This window comes from Terrapene carolina, unplaced genomic scaffold (assembly GCF_002925995.2).
Source record: "Terrapene carolina triunguis isolate 2854851 unplaced genomic scaffold, T_m_triunguis-2.0 Scaffold66, whole genome shotgun sequence".
Lineage (NCBI taxonomy): Eukaryota > Metazoa > Chordata > Testudines > Emydidae > Terrapene > Terrapene triunguis.
The window spans coordinates 35,723,446-35,744,002 of record NW_020664417.1 but is presented as its reverse complement, the minus strand read 5'-3'; the positions used below and the strand labels follow the sequence as shown (position 1 = coordinate 35,744,002).

At 44.7% G+C, this 20,557-nt stretch overlaps 1 protein-coding gene across 2 annotated transcripts in view; it reads right to left on the bottom strand.

The window, feature by feature from the left end:
* The window catches only part of GALNTL6 (polypeptide N-acetylgalactosaminyltransferase like 6), a 948,073-nt gene that overhangs the window by 112,798 nt on the left and 814,718 nt on the right, over positions 1-20,557 (bottom strand). For both annotated transcript variants that reach the window (XM_024194141.1, XM_024194132.1), the window contains 2 exons: positions 14,944-15,129; positions 7,735-7,918 (listed from right to left, as the gene is read on the bottom strand). In XM_024194141.1, coding sequence (XP_024049909.1) covers positions 7,735-7,918; positions 14,944-15,129 — 370 coding nt within the window. The remainder of the gene's footprint in view (positions 1-7,734; positions 7,919-14,943; positions 15,130-20,557) is intronic.

The following is a 20,557-nucleotide window of genomic DNA, read 5'->3' as shown; positions in this document are numbered from 1 at the left end:
TCCCCCAGGGGCTCCGGCCGCCCCCCCCCGGCAAAAAAGCCAGAGCCAGCCCTGCCAGGTTCAATACCATTTTATAGCTACCATAGGTCTGATCCAGTCCCCGGGAAATTAACAGAAAGACTCCCATTGCCTTCGGTAAACACTGGATCAAACCTGATATTGTCTATTGCAACCAAGAGAATTCAAATCACATCAGAGGTGCAAGTACTACAGGCCTGATTAAATCCTTCCTTGCACCTTGTGTAGTCATTTACATCTGTGATGAATGAAGGCAGTCAGTGTCATGCTACCATTCTGATTTAGTAACATTTTATGCAAACTTTGCACAGAGCTGTATAACTACACAAGATATAAGACCTTGTTTGCACTGGAAAGTTGAACCACTTTAAATATACTGGTACAGCATAATCCCCTAGTGTGGACACAGCTGTATTGATTTAAAGGTGTTTATACTGGTATAGCTATTTCAATATGGGAAGGGGAATAAGCTGCACTTTGTACCCATATAACTGTGTCCATACTTGGGCTTGTACCAATATAACTATATTCGCAAAAAACACACACGCCCCTCCTCCCCAACCAGGGCCGGCTCCAGGGTTCTGGCCGCCCTAAGCAGCCAAAAGAAAAAAAAAAAAGCCATGATCGCAATCTGCGGCGGCAATTCGGCGGAAGGTCCTTCGCTCCGAGCGGGAGTGACGGACCGTCCGCCGAATTGCCGCCGAATAGTTGGACCTGCCACCCCTCTCCGGAGTGGCCGCCCCAAGCACCTGCTTGCCAAGCTGGTGCCTGGAGCCGGCCCTGTCCCCAACCATCATGTCTACACTTCGATACTGTGTAGAGTACACACAGCACAGGTATAAATAGCAATGTAGATGGTGAGGCACTGCTTAGGCAAGTAAAGATACACCTGAACACTAGGGCTACGTCCTCACTACAGGGGGAGGGAGGGGGGTCGATTTAAGATATGCAAATTCAGCTACGCGAATAGCGTAGCTGAATTCGACGTATCCGAGCCGACTTACCCCGCTGTGGGGACGGCGGCAAATCGACCTCTGCAGCTCCCCCGTCGATGGCACTTACTCCTACCTGTGCTGGTGGAGTACAAGCGTCGATTCGAGCGTCGATTGGATATAAACTGGTCGTGGGGAAGTTTAGGCTTGAAATTAGACGAAGGTTTCTAACCATCAGAGGGGTGAAGTTCTGGAACAGCCTTCCGAGGGAAACAGTGGGGGCGAAAGACCTCTCTGGCTTTAAGATTAAGCTTGATAAGTTTATGGAGGGGATGGTTTGATGGGATAACGTGATTTTAGTCAATAGGTCAATAACGTGCCATCGCTGGTAATTAGTAACAATGGTCAATGATGGGATATTAAAAGTTACTACAGAGAACTTTTTTCTGGTCTGACTGGAGAATCTTGCCCGCATGCTCGGGGTTCAGCTAATCGCCATATTTGGGGTTGGGAAGGAATTTTCCTCCAGGGTAGATTGGCAGAGGCCCTGGAGGTTTTTCGCCTTCCTCCACAGCATGGGGCAGGGGTCGCTTGCTGGAGGATTCTCTGCGACTTGAAGTCTTTAAATCATGATTTGGGGACTTCAACAGCTGAGTCAAGGGAGAGAATTATTCCAGGAGTGGGTGGGTCAGCTTTTGTGGCCTGCATCATGCGGGAGGTCAGACTAGATGATCATAATGGTCCCTTCTGACCTTAAAGTCTATGAGTCATAGCGAGAATCAAGGGAGATTATGCCAGGCTGGGGAGGACGCTTAAGGAAATCGAGGCTCAGATCATCTTCAGTGGGATTCTGCCTGTTCCTAGAGAAGGACAGCAAAGGGCTGACAGGATTGTGATGATAAATAGTTGGCTAAGGGAATGGTGCTATAAGGAGGGCTTTGGGATGTATGGCCACTGGGAGGCTTTCGGGGACAGACAACTGTTCTCACCTAAGTAGGGAAGGAAATAGACTTCTGGGAAGGAGGCTGGCTCATCTCATCAAAAGAGCTTTAAACTAGGAATTTGGGGGAGACGGTTGGGAGATGTCCAGTTAATCTCCACGCCAGATTACAACATTGAGAAGGAGGGTGACGAGATAAGAACGGATATAGCGGGGGGGAAGAGATTGGACATAAGGAGGAGGGGGGGGATGGATACTAGACTAATAGGTCATACTGGCGGTACAGTGTCCGTACCAAATTGGATAACTAATGTGAGAGATGCTAAACAGCATAAATTAAGATGTTTATACATCAATGCGAGAAGCCTAGGTAACAAAATGGAGGAATTGGAGCTCCTGGTCCGAGAAATGAAACCGGATATCGTAGGAATAACCAAAATTTGGTGGAACGGTAGTCATGACTGGAGTACAGGTATGGAGGGGTATGTGCTGTTTAGGAACGACCGGAACAAAGGTAAAGGTGGGGGAGTAGCATTGTATGTCAATAATGAAGTAAACTGTAAAGAAATAATAAGTGATGGAATGGATAAGACGGAGTCTGTCTGGGCAATACTCACATTGGGTAAAAAAACTACTAGAGCCTCCCCTGGGATAGTGCTTGGGGTGTGCTATAGACCGCCGGGATCTACCCTGGATATGGACAGAGAACTATTTAATGTTTTTAGGGAAGTAAATACTAATAGGAACTGTGTAATCATGGGAGACTTTAATTTCCCGGATATAGATTGGGGAACAAATGCTAGTAACAATAATAGGGCTCAGATTTTCCTAGACGTGCTAGCTGATGAATTCCTTCATCAAGTAGCTGCTGAACCAACGAGGGGGGATGCCATTTTAGATTTGGTTTTGGTGAGTAGTGAGGACCTCGTTGAGGAAATGGTTGTAGGGGACAACCTTGGCTCGAGTGATCATGAGCTAATTCAGTTTAAACTAAATGGAAGGATTAACAGAATTAAATCGGAGACTAGGGTTTACGATTTCAAAAGGGCTAACTTTAGTAAATTAAGGCGACTAGTTAGGGAAGTGGATTGGACTAACATATTTATGGATCTAAAGGCGGAAGGCGCCTGGGATTATTTCAAGTTGAAGTTGCAGGAGCTGTCGGAGGCCTGTATCCCGAGAAAGGGAAAACAGTTCGTAGGCAGGAGATTTAGACCGAGCTGGATGAGCGAGCGTCTCAGAGGGGTGATTAAGAAAAAACAGAAAGCGTACGAAGAGTGGAAGGGGGAGGGATCAGCAAAGAAACCTACCTTACTGAGGTCAGAGCATATAGAGATGGAGTGAGAAAGGCCAAAAGCCGTGTAGAGTTGGACCTTGCGAGGGGAATTAAAACCAATAGTAAGAGGTTTTATAGCCATATAAATAGGAAGAAAACAAAGAAAGAAGAAGTGGGACCGTTGAAGACTGTAGATGGAGTGGAGATTAAGGATAATCTAGGCATGGCACAATATCTAAACAAATATTTTGCATCGGTCTTTAATGAGGCTAATGAAGGGCTTAGGAATAGAGGCAGCGTGACAGAGGGGAATAAAGGAGGGGGGGTTGACATTACCGTATCCGAGGTAGAAACCAAACTCGAACAGCTTAACGGGACTAAATCGGGCGGACCGGATGATCTTCATCCGAGAATATTAAAGGAACTGGCGTGAGAAATTGCAAGCCCGTTAGAGATAATTTTTAATGAATCTGTAAACTCGGGGGTGGTACCGTTGGACTGGAGAATAGCTAATGTGGTTCCTGTTTTCAAGAAGGGGGAAAAAAGTGACCCGGGTAACTACAGGCCTGTTAGTTTAACATCTGTAATATGCAAGGTCTTGGAAAAAAATTTTGAAGGAGAAAGTAGTTAAGGACCTTGAGGTCAATGGCAATTGGGACAAATTACAACATGGTTTTACGAAAGGCAGATCGTGCCAAACCAACCTGATCTCCTTCTTTGAGAAAGTAACAGATTTTTTAGATAAAGGAAATGCGGTGGATCTAATATACCTTGATTTCAGTAAAGCGTTTGATACGGTACCGCATGAGGAGTTATTGGTTAAATTGGAAAAGATGGGGATCGATATGAAAATCCAGAGGTGGATAAAGAACTGGTTAAAGGGGAGACTGCAGCGGGTTGTACTGAAAGGTGAACTGTCAGGTTGGAGGGAGGTTACCAGTGGAGTTCCTCAAGGTTCGGTTTTGGGTCCGATTTTATTTAATCTATTTATTACTGACCTCGGAACCGAATGTAGAAGTGGGCTGATAAAGTTTGCGGATGACACAAAGTTGGGAGGTATTGCCAATTCGGAGAAGGATCGGGATATCCTGCAGGGAGACTTGGATGACCTTGTAAACTGGAGTAATAGTAATAGGATGAAATTTAATAGTGAGAAGTGTAAGGTGATGCATTTAGGGATGACTAACAAGAATTTTAGTTATAAGCTGGGGACGCATCGGTTGGAAGTAACGGAGGAGGAGAAGGACCTCGGAGTCCTGGTTGATCGCAGGATGACTATGAGTCGGCAATGTGACGTGGCCGTGAAAAAAGCTAATGCGGTCTTGGGATGCATTAGGCGAGGTATTTCTAGTAGGGATAAGGAGGTGCTGCTTCCGTTATACAAGGCACTGGTGAGACCTCATTTGGAGTACTGTGTGCAGTTCTGGTCTCCCATGTTTAAAAAGGATGAACTCAAACTGGAACGGGTACAGAGAAGGGCCACTAGGATGATCCGAGGAATGGAAAACCTGTCGTATGAAAGGAGACTCGAGGAGCTCGGTTTGTTTACCCTAACCAAAAGAAGGCTGAGGGGGGATATGATTGCTCTCTTTAAATATATCAGAGGGATAAATACCAGGGAGGGAGAGGAATTATTTCAGCTCAGTACTAACGTGGACACGAGAACAAATGGATATAAACTGGCCGTCGGGAAGTTTAGGCTTGAAATTAGACAACGGTTTCTAACTGTCAGAGGGGTGAAGTTCTGGAACAGCCTTCCGAGGGAAACAGTGGGGGCGAAAGACCACTCTGGCTTTAAGATTAAGCTTGATAAGTTTATGAAGGGGATGGTTTGATGGGATAACGTGATTTTAGTCAATAATTCAATAACATGCCATCGCTGGTAATTAGTATCAATGGTCAATGCGCGTCTGGCTGGAGAATCTTGCCCGCATGCTCGGGGTTCAGCTGATCGCCATATTTGGGGTCGGGAAGGAATTTTCCTCCAGGGTAGATTGGCAGAGGCCCTGGAGGTTTTTCGCCTTCCTCTGCAGCATGGGGCAGGGGTCGCTGGCTGGAGGATTCTCTGCGACTTGAAGTCTTTAAATCATGATTTGGGGACTTCAACAGCTGAGTCAAGGGAGAGAATTATTCCAGGAGTGGGTGGGTCAGCTTTTGTGGCCTGCATCATGCAGGAGGTCAGACTAGATGATCATAATGGTCCCTTCTGACCTTAAAGTCTATGAGTCTATGAGTCCATGATTGTTGCGTCCCGATGAGACGCGATAATTCGATCCCTGAGAGATCGATTTCTACCCGCCGATTCAGGTGGGTAGTGAAGACGTAGCCTAGGATATGTACCCTACAGAGACTGTCTACATACCCAAGATGTGCCTCCCATGTCTACACTGTTATTTTTAACATTGTAGTGTTCTGCTGTCTCCCGACAGACAGATCCTTTCCCTCACCACAGTAAAAGGCTCTGGCAGTAGGTAAAGGCTCTGGCAGCTCTACAGATTACAGCAGCTAAAGAAGCTGCTTGCATAAAATATATGTATGATATTGTATTTTACTTGTCTTGTGCCTTTGTTACAGATTGTTTTGACATTACTAGACTACATATACCATGTAGGCTGTCCTTGTTTATGATGCCTCTTTATAAAAGACATTATACAAATATAATATTTTTAAAGATAGTGAATAAAAACAAGAGCTGTTTTCCACCCAATGCACTTTCTTTTAGTCTTAAATGCACACACCATTTCTCATCTTTCTTCAGTTACCAGATTTTAGCATTGTTTCGGATATAAACTTAAAAAACACATTAACTTTTGCTGAAGCAGACTGCATGTTGTTTAAATGGTATATTTAACCATGGAGAACTTTATTCTAACCCATCCCTTTGGAATCCAAAAAAAATTCAAAAGTTTATATAAGACATCTAGGTGCCATTATTCTAAGGGTAATTTCTGCTATGCCATATTGTAGTGCTTATTTTTGCCATTTTATTGACTAGAGGAAAACAGTGAAAACCTGCCTATGACTTGCTAGTATAAAAGCTAGGGCTGCCTGGAGACACATTAATTATTTCTTTGTTTTGAATGGAACACACAGATTTTAATGTCTCCCTTTTAATTCTCTTTTTTCCTCTCCTCTGAGAGTCGAGTACTGCAAAGCATTAGAAAAATGCAAGTGTTACAAAAAATAGCTCTGAACCAGAGCTGGAGGACTGCAATTGTTGGTGGTGGAAGCCATGTATAAAGGTGGGGCTCAAAAGCTAAACTAGATTATTCGAAGTGCTAGATGACTCTGGTCTGGAAGCAGGGAATAGGTATTTGGCAAGAAAAGATGACTGTTCAAGGGACATAGGAGGAATCGTGGGAAGGCATCGGAGGACCAGTGGCTCTTGAGCATTGTGTTGCAGCACTAGCCTACATCCACATTACAGAGTCATGGTCATGTTAGTAGCTAATAAATTGTGCTTGCTTTGACACTGTTGCACATGAGTGAGGGGACTTTGTGTGCAGACAGGATCAAGATAACTGGAGCAATCTAGCTATAACACAAGTTAACTTTGCAGTGAAGATAAGCCCAAGGAATCAGCATCTTTTCCCCCAGGGATAGAACCTGTTAATTCCATGGAAACGGTGCTGCATTCTGCACGAACCAGACCCATTTTTTCAGGTAGCGCCAGGCTTTGAGACCAGAGAAAGATTTTTTGATGTCTTTAAACTGTGAAAATCTGAATGGCGGCTCTAGATACAATGCTGAGTTTCAGTAATGGACAATGAGAGCATCAGAGCAAATCTCATTGCCAGCCCTGCTGGGTTGTGAGCTTCATGAGTGATTCTGAAAGTTTAATGAACTAAGCCAGGTTTCTCTCTCTCCTCTCTCTGCTGATGACAAGAATAAAATAAAATAAAAATAGATCCAGCTTTGTGGCGACTAGTAGGTCATTACTATGAATTTATCTGATCCATACAATACCAGGATCTGACACTGTTTTATCAGAGATTATTTACAAATCAGCTTGATACTGTTCTGCTTTGATAGGACTGTGTTTAAATTATAGCAATACATAGACAGTAGCAATACCATCCATCATAAATAGAGCCTTTGCTAGCAGAATGTGGACTCAGCTATTGGTGCAGCTATTGCATCAATCTTCAGCAAAGGAATCAAACTAAAGTATGTTCAGAAAATATTCTGAGGAATAAGAAGAGAATAACTATAGTCACATTTATTTCTTGTCCTCTCCCAATTCTTCTTTTCTGTTAACTACAAGTATGTGTCTCTGCCTTGGTCTCTCTCTTACACACAAAGTCCTCTTCCCTGCCCTCCTCCCCCCATCCTGCCGACACATGCCAGAGGCAAGGAAGCTCTGTGCGTCCAAGCACAACCTCTGCTATTTCATCACTTGTTACATTGACCTTTTCTCACTGTTCTGCCGTTTGTGGCTGTTTGCTTTTATTACCTTTAATTAGGGCTAATTGGTCTAGAAAGCCCTGGGCTTGGTGTTTCTGTTATCACAGTTACCTTATTTGCTCTCTCTAGCTCTTGTTCCAACTCTTTCCTTTACTGCTACTTACTCAAAGGGGTCACTGGGATCAGACCTCTGGAGCTCTGGAGGAATCGGTATTCTTTTGTAGTACATTTCCCAGTCGAAGGCTCCTCGCATGGCATCCCCCGCCTGTGCCTCATAGCCAAAGTGATTGTGGTCAATGACATCGATCATGGGACACACAATGGTTTTGTGGTTTAGTGCAATCTGGTCTGAAAGATGAAAGCAGAAAATAGGAAATGGCATGTCTAGTCAAGCCATCTATCATATTACTGCAAAGCAAATCCCCCAGGTTTTTTGAAGTTTGAAGATTGCCTGCTTAGTTCCCTACGGCCCCCAAATCATTTCACTTTTCAAATCTGCATCAGGCCTTTATCTAAAGTGGACTTAATGCAGTTGGGCATTGATTAGAAGCAATTATAATTCTTTAAAATGAGTCACATCCCAGCGAGACCCAGAGAAGTCCAGTCTGTCACTTTGCTACTCTGGGCTGTCCCCAATCTGTCAACAAAGGAACTAGCCAGCAAGTAAAATATAAAAACACTACTTATTTAGTGTGAGGTCTGTACAGCAGGAACTTGAAGAGGAAATGATTTCCCATTTATTTGTGTTTCAGTGTATGACTACTGGACTTTGCAGTAATTCTGCATCTGCTGTTGTGGCATTTTAGTGTGCACCAGTTTCTAATTCAAATACTGAAAATTAAAGGTGAACTCCAAAGCCAGAAACAGTAACATGCAAAGAAGTATTGCTCATTTCTACGAGGAATGAGGAAGACCCCAGTGTATTCTTTTCTCTCCCTCTCTCTTTTGAGAAATGTCAGTATGAGACTCAACTTCCCACCTTTCCTCATTTGAGGTTTGGAAATGGGGCAGCTCTGAGATGACCAGTAGTGTGAAATGGTTACGTTTGGCAGTTTAGTAGTCTTTTCAAACTTATACCTCTAACGGTAAAAAACATGTTAATTATCTCACAAAAATCTGCAGGCCTCCTCTAGAAATCTGTAATGAGGTTTCCTGTTATTAGGATATAATTACTAAAAGTAACAACATTGACTAGTGCGTCAGGTAGTAGTATATTTAATTACCACCATGTCAGTTTTAATACCATCTCTTTTCAATGGCAGTCCTGGCAACAATCAACATGGGATTATGACCCTTTGGCCCTGATGCTCTCCTCTAGTTTCACAGATGGAGGGAAGCTAAAGCGTATGGGTTTGGGGGCATTGGGCAGGTAGAGAGGTGGCTTACTAGCATGAGCCTATCCCTTCTAGGAACCTGCAGAAGCCCCTCCTTGTGAACAGATGGCAGGATTGGAACCCTCTGAGTCAGAAAAGGGCACAGATAGGCATGAAGAGAACTGGGTTAGAGTGGTGCTCACTCACCATGGCATCGTCTTCCTTCAAACCTGCAATACTGCCAAGTGTTGCACTGATCTATGGAACCCATTCCTCCTTCAAGAGCATTGTAGTGAGGTAGCCTGTCCCTCTAAAGCCTAGTGACCTGCCCCATAAATGTAGCCCTGCCTACCACACCTGGAATGAGGTGTACAGTTTAATTAGTAGAACCAGTTGGATAAGGAGGAGCTGATTCTCCTATAAAGAGGAACAGGACACTTCAGAGAATAGAGAAAGAAACATTATAGAGACTGCTAGGAGTGAGTAGGAAACCCTGAGTCTTCAGGAAAAAAGACTCAAGGGAGGGGAGACCTGGGAGACCTCAGTGTGAAAGACAGAGTGAATGAGAAAGAGTTGCTGAAGATTTGAGGACTTTTATTTTGGGATTGATTTTGTTATGTTAATAAACTCAGCTCCAAGGAGGGGTGTGTTGCCCCAGAGAAAAGTTTGTCTCGTAGTTTCAGGGGCCCTGAGCTGAAGAAAAGTGGGGAAACTGAGGCAGGACTGCTGAAGTGTGATCTCAAGCCACAAGGGCATGCTCAGGAGGCAGCCAGCCAGCTCATTTACAAAGCTCTTTCATGGCAGTATGGCTCTTGATGGAACCATGTTATTCTATGTGCGTGTGTCAGGAAGTACCGATTCTCCGTTCAAATTCATCAGCCTTCTGCACTCTCTCTCTCTCTCTCTCACACACACACACACACACGAAGAGGTACTGTAATGACTGCTGAGCTAAGGTTGAAATCCAGTATAACTCCCTTTCCAACTGTTCATAATTCTCTCAAATTCCTTTTGGTCTGAAAATGTCTATATTCAGCTTTTGCCCAGAGGCCATTTCTTTTGGAAAGTTTCAACAAAATCTGTTCATTTTTAAATTGTGCATTTTAAAAAATGCACACAAAAAAACGCAAACCAAAAAGTGTATGTGCCAATAAATAATCAGAACATTTCATTGTTGCTATACTGCTGCTGTGGTGAGAGAGAAGGCCTGGTCTATATGAGAACATTGCACTGCTTTAACTAAAGGTACAAGGTAGGTCTCTTTCTCTCTCTAATGTTCTGGGACCGACACCGCTACAACTACACTGCGTTAACTAAAGGTGTGACTTTGAACCGATCTGATTAAACCACAGCAAACAAATCCTGTGTGGACACTCATTTCAATGTAAGAGTGGCTTATTTCTGATTAGTGTAAATCAATTAGGAATCAGTTTAAGCTAACCCCAAATAAGCCACTCTTATTTTGTATTAAACGTTTCCATACATGGGCTTGCACCAGTTAAAACACAATTTGACGAGAAAGTTGCAACATTTTAAATGTCAAAAAACCCTAAGTGATTATTCTTTTTTCAGCTCTAGTATTTGTGAGGTCTCAACCAGAGGAACTATTCAGAAATAGGGTTAGGGCAGGCTGATAAACACAGAAAGCCTTCACACTAGAACACAGTTGAGTTTGTCTCACTGTGAGGACTTTTCAACATGCTTTGCAGATCCAATCAGACATAATAAGGGCAGCCTAGCTCACCCTGTGGATGCAGCATCAGAGCAGTAAGTGCCAAATGTGCCATCTGCTTCACTAGAGTTTCATCTAGTGTCATTCAAAAAATGCAGGATGTGTTGAAAGAGCTACGAGGTGGATCCTTCGGTTAAAACTTACAAATAGGTATTTAGACCCACTGTCAGATGCTGCTCCCATTTAAGCAACTAGAAATTTTTCATTTACTTTAAACGGAGTAAGACTGGTCCTGAAATGGTTTATTCCTCCTTTTAGGAAGACATAGTGCAGGCTGCCCTTGAAACTTTTGTTGTTGTTGTTCATCTTGTGTTTGCCTTGCTTTATTTTCAGTTTCAAGTTCCAGGTCTAATGGGTGATTCTTGGGTAGGGTTGCCAGGCATCCGTTTTTTGACCAGAATGCCCGGTTGAAAAGGGGCCCTGTTGGCTCTGCTGACCAGGCCATTAAAAGTCCGGTTGGCCGCCTGCAGCGGGGCAGACAGGGTGCCTGCGTGGCTCCCAGAAAGCTGCCGGCATCTTCCTCTGGCTCCTAGGCTTAGGGGTGGGCATGGGGGCTCCACATGCTGCTCCTCTCCTCCAGTACTGGCTTTGCAGCTCCCATTGGCCGGGAACTGCAGCCAATGGGAGCTGCGGGGGCAGCACCTGCTGCAGACAGGGGTGGCCCCTGCACCTAGGACACAGAGGGAGATGCCGGCAGCTTCCTGGGAGCCACCTGAGGTAAGTGCTGCCCAGAGTCCCCCCCACACACACACAAACAAACTGCCTGCCCCAACCCAAAGCCTCCTCCTACACCCCAAACCCCTCATTTCTAGCCCCAACCCAGAGCCTGCCCCCCAACCCCCTGCCCCAGCCTGGAGCCCCCTACCACACTCCAAACCCCTTGGCCCCAGCCCAGAGCCCGCTCCTGCACCCCAAACCCCTCATCTCCAGCCCCAACCCAGAGCCCGCACCCCCAGCTGGTGAAAATGAGCGAGTGTGGGGGAGAGCGAGTGACAGAGAGAGGGGGATGGAATGAGCAAGGGGGGACCTCAGAGAAGGGGCGAGGCAAGGGGTGCAGCAAGGGTGTTCAGTTTTCTGCAAATAGAAAGTTGGCAACCCTATCCTTGGGTAGGGTTGCCAACTTTGTAATATTTAAAAACCAGACACACCAGCAGTAGTTCTGGAACCTCCCCTTCCCTTCCCTGTCTCTCCAAAGCCCAGCCCCTGCCCCACCCCTTCCCCTTTAGGCCCCGCCCCATTCACTCCTCTTTCCCCCTTCCTCCATTGCTCATTGCTTTTCCCCTTTCCTGCTCTCCCTGTGTGGGTTGGGAGGGACTCACTGCAGAGCCGGAGCTGGGAGCTGCAGCCACCCGATGCAGGTAGGAGGTGGCCCTGGCTGAGTAGGGGCTGGCGCAGGTGATGACTCGGCGCCTCCCTCCCTCCCTCCCCCCCACAGTAACTGGACTTTGGGTGTCCGGACCGGTCAGATCTACACCGTCAAGTCCCCTTTTCAACTTGACTTTCTAGTCGAAAAGTGGACACCTGGCCAGCCTAGCCTTGGGCCTCAGTTTATCTCAAGCCTAAGTTTTAGAATGCTCCTTGTTGACTCACTGGATGTTATTTCCATTGGACCTGACACCTAAGGAGAGGGGGACTCAATTCCAGGACCTTGCTTCCTGTTTCAGTTTACCTTAGAAAGGAACCAACTGTGGCCAGAAGATGACAGCTATCACCCCACCCCCCATAACACCAGACCGTCTCATTTGTCTGTGTGTTTGCCTGAGGAAACTGCGTTTGTGATTAAGCTGGAAATGTTTGGAGGAAAACCCAGTTAAAAGTTTTTCTCCCCTCAGAAAAGGGTTAAGAAGAAAAGCTGGGTTTGTAACTTTTGATTTTCCAGCTTACTGAAGTTAGCAAAGTAGAAGGTTTACATCACATATCTGCGGTTATTAAAAAATTAGGTCAGAAGCCTAAAGATTTTTGCACTAGTTGAGGGATGCACTGAGCAACATCCAGTTAACCCTTAAACCCCAACAGCAGGCGGAAGCAGTGCCGGCTCCAGACACCAGTGAAGGAAGCAGGTGCTTGGGGCGGCCAATACAAAGGGGCGGCACTCCATCCGGTATCGGGGCAGCACCTCCGGGTCTTCGGCGGCGGGTCCCTCAGTCCCTTTCTTCTTCTTTGAGCTGCCGCTGAAGTGCCGCTGAAGAGGAAGAGAGGGAGTGAAGAACCCGTCGCCAAATTGCCGCCAAAGAATGAAGCGGTGCGATTGGGCTACCGCCGATCGGCTTTTTTTTTTTTTTTGCTGCTTGGGGCGGCAGAAAACCTGGAGCCGGCCCTGGGCAGAAGACTCCCATCTGTGCTAGATAAGGTGAGCACATCCAGCAGTTTCAGCAGTGACCTGACAGTGTAGCTTGTGGAAGTCTACTGGTCTCTCTGCTCCTTCATACAACCAGCAGCTTGAATTTTACATGAAGATGGTGGTGCTATTTAATAAAAGGTTAATGCTGATGCTGTGAATAAGGAAAAGTGATAACTAGGGAATAGACTGGATGCATAATTTGGGTACCCTAACAGGGGCACCATTTCAGATTTTGGTGAGGAGGGGGCAATTTGAACCGTGATTCCGGGGACTATATAGACACCTGAAAGCTGTCGGGTTTTTTTTCAGATAATAGGGGGGATGCAATCAAAAATTATAACTCAAAGGGTGTGTGTGTCAACTCAAAAAGTTTGAAAAGTGCACAGGGTGCAGGCGGGGATAGCTAGGGACTGTGTGCAGGCAGGGGTGTGGTCCAGGGAGAGAGGTAGCTAGGGGCTGTGTGCAGAGAGGGGGTAGCTCAGGGTGCAGGCAGGGGGTAGCTAGGCGCTGGGAGGGGGGTAGCTCAGGGTACAGGGAGGGGCTGTGTCCGAGGAGGTGCTGCTGCTGTGGGGCTGGCTATGCACTCAGTCCCTAGTTGGCACAGTGGCAGCAGCTCCGCAAGGCAGGAGCTGTGGTGAGGGGCACGCTTTGCTTGCTTGGCTACACAATAGGTGAGGGTGAGGGGGACACCCCAACATCAGGCCCCGCTGGCTCTGCGCAGGAGATCAGGATTCAGGCTCCCGGTCCCGAGCAGCGTTGCCAGCAGCCGCTTCATGTCAGGGGCAAGGGGCAATGCTGTGGCTGCAGATAGCAACGGAGCAGGGCAGTGGGAGGAGAAGGGGCTGCATCTCTCCCCCCGCTGGGAACTTCACCCAAATGTGGTAAAAAACTCGGGGTGGGGGAAGTGAGGGCAGATGCCTCCTCCTGCCTTCCCTAAATGGTGCCCCTGTAACCGTAGTCAGAAAGTATATGGTCTTCAATACCAACATAATCCACAAAATTTATCTGACAGGGATATTTAGGAAGACTGATTATTGGCCTTCTGGGTTATGTTGCATAGTTTGGAAACAGAACTAGGCATTTTGCTGCTTGAATATGTTTAATTAGCATGTTTTGCCACTAAACCAGTTCCAGCAGCAAAACTCAAGACATAATGACCATTCACTGAGGAAAGGCTAAACTGCCATCCTTATGAGAGATTCTTTTAATGAAAAAAAGAAAAAGGTTTCTTGTCTGTACTAAAGGAAGGAAGTACTCATCTTTGTCTCGAGGGGTGAGTAGTCAGGTGTGTAGGGAAGGGAGCATTGTTTCCTGACTTAAATCCTAGACTACTTACATCTGTTTCTTCCCATGCCTTTGAGTAATGGAACTTCACTGGTTCCAGCTAGAATCCAGCACAGCAGTCAATAGCAAATCATCCTTTCTGAGCTTCCTATTGTGAATGCAGTTATTGGATTTAACTCCAAAATCTGGGATATATTTACAACAAAAGCTGATTTAGTGGACCGTGGAAGACTAAGGAGGACAATAGCTGCATACCAAACATTCCTTAATGCTCTTAGGTTTACAGTACATTCCGTACCTAGTACTAGACTTAGAGGTCTCTTATTAAAAAAAATAAATTAAACTAGGGAAGAGCAGAACTATATTGCAGAAGTTATACTAGTCATCTCTGGAATAAAGAAGCACAGATTCCTGTGTTTTGCCAGACAAACAAGCTCTTTCTTATACTGACTTTTCAATTTCAAGGTAACCAGTATATATATCTGTCCAATTATTCCAGCAAAAATCAGTGGCATATTGTATATGAAGGTCTAGAAATCTCATGCTGTGCGTGGGATATCAGAATTGTCACAAGCCACCTGCAATACAGTACTAACCATTTTATATAGTGCAAGGATCTGCTTATTTTGGGGGCACAGGTTTAATTCTTGTAAATATACCATGTGTTCTGACTTTAATGGCCAATTAATGTTCAAGCACTTACTAAGCAATGGAGGCAGCCAATTCACGTTGACTTCACAATGGGAGTCCAGGAACGTCAAGACTTCTCCTTTAGCCATCGAGGCTCCTAGCAATCTGGTCCGAATCAGCCCTTCTCGTTTCTTCGTGCGGACAATCCTCACTTTCGTAAAACGGGCCATGTACTCCTCCAACTTCTCTTTCAAGTGTTCTGGAAAGGAGGGGAAAAGGGTAGAGGTGTCAGCCATGGAGGGCCAAACTAAGAACGGACATGTGTGAAAACATGCAAACAGATACCACTAGAAGCATTCAGTGCCCTTTTATTTCTTGTAATTTCAAATCCTTCAGTATCTGCCATAAACCCTTTCTGAGATGGTTCATAAGTTGTAAATGATCTTTGTTCTAATACACAGAGGAAACCACTGACATTCTAGACCTTTTACTGCTACTTAGCTGCTACTGGCAAGTTGCCATGCACCATATAATCACGGCCAAAACAACTGCAGAATGTTCACCCATTCTCTGGTTCCTGCAGCCCAAGGCCAGATGATCATCCTGACATATGGTTTTACAAACAATGCCCTTTCCAAGTGGGCTTTCTGCTTGTATTAATTATGCAAGATGATGCATGGAAAGCAATTTTTAAAAATTAAGTGTTAAATCAGCATGACTAAATTGTTTTTTATGAGTATGGGAGGGCAAATAAACTTGCAAGTGGCAACTGGCTAGCAGCTTGAAGAAAATGGATGGCTGACTTGCAAATAAAATTAAGCTGTAGAAGTACAGCAATTGATATATTCTGTACTATTTTGTCTGTTTAGCCTGACTGTGTATGCATCACATAACAGCACATTTGGAATATATTTTCTTCTAATTAAAAATAAACAATAGAAGTGAAATCACCTCCTACAGTTTTGCCTCACCGTAAATAAATTACTGAAAATACTACAATAGGAAAAATAATTAATTGCCTATGATGAAACACTTCTGTTTGTCATGTTCATTCCTGCTCTGAATAAATTCAGTAACTATTTGGCAGGGAAAGGAGGAGGGAAAAGCTTGGTCTCCGATACTTAGCACTTTTGACGTGTTGTATTCAGGGCCATCCCTAGGGGTGTGTGGGGCCTGGACAAATCAGCCCCCGCCGGCTTGGGGGCTCCATTCTGCATCAGTGGCTGGGCCGTCAGGACAGATTGGGCCCAGTGCTGGGCTGCCTGCTGCTGCTGGCAGTTGCCGGTGCTTACCACGGGGCTATTGTTGGCCATTGCACCATGGCGGCTCAGGGCTCCAGCTGGGTTGGGGGACTTGCTGCACCGAAACACAGGCGGCCAAGCCGGGTGCTGTCTCCACTAACTGCCAACAAGAGGGCAGGCCCTGTGGAAGTGACAGATTCGTCTTCCAGGACCAACCGCACCGGCCAATCACCCCAGCCTGCGGGGCCCCTCAAAGCGCGGGGCCTGGAGCGGTCGCTCCGATTCGCCCTACCCAAGAGACAGCTCTGGCTGTATTTACTGATGCTAGTGGATACAAGCTAATGCGCATCAAAAATGACTCTATAAGGTTCTGATTGTTTGTCTTTGTTATGCTGAGAAATTTGGAATTCCTTTGGAATGTTGTTGTTCCCAATAGTCTCCATGGACTTTGGATCAGGCCCTATATTATTATAGATTGTAGGAAATTTGTCGTCAACTACGATCTCTTTGTTTTGGACTTATGCAGGTATTAAAGGCCTATTATTCAGCAGTGACCTCAAAATCTGAGGATGCTTCCTATTGTTTGAAGAAGCCTACATTGGCCATGTACAGGCTGGGTAATTGCATGCACAATGGAGTACTTAGATACACAGTCATCTTCTTTAAGTTCCATTAGCAAGGGAGTAAAATTTGCAGAAGCACATTCTCCACTACATATCTCCTTTAAGCAATCCCTCACCAGGCTTCTATAACAAAGGATCTATGGATATAGTCTTTAGAGTTTGCTTTGGGCATGTAGGATTTTAATCTAAAGAATAATTTTTCTTTACCAGATGTGGTATAAAGAGCATTTTTTCTTTATTCCTTATGCTCTAGGGGAAAAAAAACCTAGGGACTTTTTCAGGTGTCTTTTTCCTTTGAACCACTGTTTCTTGGTAACTTAGGCAGCTGAATTAACATTAGAATATCAGCTACAACAAGTCTTGATCTTTTTATTTTACCTATTTTTATGGCGGAGAATGCCCTTAGCATTTAACAGCATTACTATCTCAGTTTTGTAACCAGACAGCATTCAGATGTCCATCTTGTTCTTCAACCCCAGTGTATTTTGTAGCACAGCTATAGCAATAGCAGAAGCATTAACAGCAAAAGCATGTCCTTTCCACTGAGCTTCGGTTTGATATAAACATCATTCCTGGCTTTTAGGCACTAAGCCCCACCAGTATTGTCACAATTCAGTGTGGCAAATATGCAGTACCACTAGGAGACTCTAGGTGAACTCTGGAATTTGCAATACACCTGACAACACCAGAGTCCTTCCTATCCTACAGCACAAGCAGCAGGTGAGAGACAGAGCAGGAAATACAGGTGTGTGGCACTAGCCCCACTTAAGCAGAGTAAACAGCTGTCTGCACATGCTCCCTGCTGCCTCTGTTTCTGCTTTTGCAGACCCACAGGTTGGGGCTGGGGACTTCTGAGCCTCAATGTCAGGAAGGAAGAATTGTGACTCTGGGGATAAGATGTCTAACCTGGAGGGGTAGGAGTCGGGGTGTGTGTATTCTGAGCTTGAGACCATTCAGGTTTAGGGGGTAGCTCTGAACTATGAAGAGGTTAGCTAGGAAGAGGAAAGACATTGGCTTGTAGGTGTTTCTGAACAGGTGGAGGTTGAGATGGAGTGGTGCTGAACTAGCAGGAGAATGGGTTGAGTGCAGGAGGTAACAAGAGTCAAATAGTGAATGAGGATGTGGGCAAACTGGTTGTGTGTGTGTGTGTGGGTGGAGATGGTGGGATAAGATCTAGATCGGAGGAAGAGAGGCTGGTGCTAGAAGAGGATAATAAAAGGGATGGAAGAAGGATACATGCTGTTTTCTCCCACCCGGTCCTTGACTTTAAAGTGCCCCAGTTTTTCATTCTGAAAGAGGAGGAAAGAAGCTGCCTCCTTCCCCCTCACTTTGCAGACTGTCCCAATTTTTCACTTTGAAAGTATGATCAGCTTCCATTCAAAGGAGCAGGGATGTGTGCAGATTACTACCTACATCCCTAATACTTATCTTGGGCACCAGCTGCCACTAATCACACCTCTGGCAATACTCTCTTTACCTGCTCAAGAAGTACACACCTATGATTTGTCAGCAAACCACCTGGATTCAGCATCATGACTTCTAAATTCAAAGTTATCCTTGAATCATTTTGTTTCCACTTGTAAGACCCTTTAAAGTGTATATTTACCCAACTCCTTGCTTGGCTTTTAGGAGCTCTTTTCATAGTTATTCTTTGAGCATAAGAATACAGAAAAAGGAAATAATACCTAAGAACAAAGGCACAGACATGCCTTACAGCAGGGTAAGAGAATTCTTTAAAGGGTTCTGAGCCAGAGTTTTCTATGTGGTAATTTTAATCACCCTATAGCATTAAGAAATGAAACAGCTTTAATGCTGTTGAGAATTGCAAATTTCCATGGTAAATCAAGCCAAAGTTAGTTGGTATAGTGCTTCTGTGAAATTCTGAAAATTTAACACAACTCAACGGTCACTTCACCCACCACTTCCACCTAGAAGTCTAGTTAAACTTATTATTTTTTTGTATGATACTATTGCTTAGGAATCCCAGTCTAGGATCTGGGTCCCATTGTTAGGTACTGTACAGACAAGTGGTAAGATGACAGCCCTGGCCCCAGGGTGCCCACAACCTACATGTCAGACAGGATGAAGTAGACACATGGTGAGGCTAATATTAAAGATGAGGTAACAATAAGAAACAGAATAGCTGTTAGACTCATCTTACTCCTAGGTGGACTAACAATTTCTATTTGAGGACAATGTAGAATGAACACCTTCTCTTTAATTGACACAACTGCACTAGTAAGCAGCACAAGCAAATAAATCATTCATGAGTCTGACCATCACAGGGTAGAAAGGAAAAGACAGAAATGGCAGTTGGGATTTGGAATAAGAGAGGAAGAACAAGGCATTCTTCCTTGTCCTCTGCAGGATCCTGGTTTAAATCCTCCGAGATTAAACAAAATTTTTTCTTTTGATTAACCCTGAAATTGTCTCTTGCCTTGGTTAAGTACAAATAGTCACCCAGTACAAAGGACTTAATTCAATTCCTCATATTTTGGTAAACCAGAGTTTACCAAGCTTTTAAGAGGTGCCCCTCCCTTCAGGAAAATGAAACCAAATCACATCCTCTCTGCAGTGCTGCCATGCATTGTCAGTGGCCTAGCATCATAATTTATACAATTTCCATCCCCGTTCCCCCACATCCTCCAAAAAACAAAACACCACCTCAACCAAACCAAACCCAAACACTTTGGGAAATGCTGATGCAGCTCTTCATATTATGCAGTGCTTCAGTGTAGGCACTATTTACGCTGACGGGGGGTTCTCCCATCAGCATAGGCAATCCGCGTCCCAGAAGCAGTAGTTGGGTCAATGGAAGAATTCTTCTGTTGACCTAGTGCTGTCTTCGTGGGGACTTAGGTTGGCTTAATTATGCCACTCAGGTGTAGATTTTTCACCCCCCCGAGCAACATAATTACGCTGACCTAATTTTTTAGTGTAGACCAGGCCTAGGTCAACAGAAGAATTCTTCTGACAATCTAGCACTGTCTACACCAGGGTTAGGTTGGCACAGCTATGTCTCTCAATCCTCACCCCTGCCAACCTAAGTTCCTAGTATAGATCAGCCGTATAGTACTTCTCCTTTCTTACTTCATTTGCTAAGCAGTGAAAATGTTGGTGTTTATAGTATCTCCATTGACATCTGAGTTAGCAACCATTGAAATGAAACCTCAGAGCTAGGGTTTTAGGTTCCTGCAAACTCATTCAAGCATCTCTGCATCAGTTGTGCTCTTCATATTTTGAAGGTTTTTTTCCCACAAACATAACAGCCTGAGTGAAAGTGAAAGCTGAGACTGGAGAGATCTCCATGGAGAAGTCCCCATTCTCCCAACTAGCCCTTCATGCCTAGCAGGGAGCACATCCTACACTTTGGAAAACATTGTGTTAAATAACTCAGCACACCTTTGAATGTCAGGATCCAGTCTTCCTAAATTAGTTTTATCCTTTTGAATAAGCCCATTTTATGTCCTGTGACTTAGTAGTTTTATTAGGTTTTTAGCATGGCACAAGGAGCACAAAAGAGTCAACTATACAAACATTTGTACTATTTACATAGTATTCTAAGTATGGCTTCACTTAGATTTGTACCTACAAAGTCATCCTACTTACTCAGAAAGTGAAAGTCCTAAATGTCAGCGAATACTCATTTTTAAAGAGATCAGTTTGACTGATGCCATCAAAACACCAGAGCTCTTTCAAAAATTCGAGAAAATTATTGATTACTAAAGACATGTAAAGTGTCTAGACTGAGTGACCCCGGAGCAAATTAGATTCATGTAAGCAATATTAACAGGAGTACTTGTGGCACCTTAGAGACTAACAA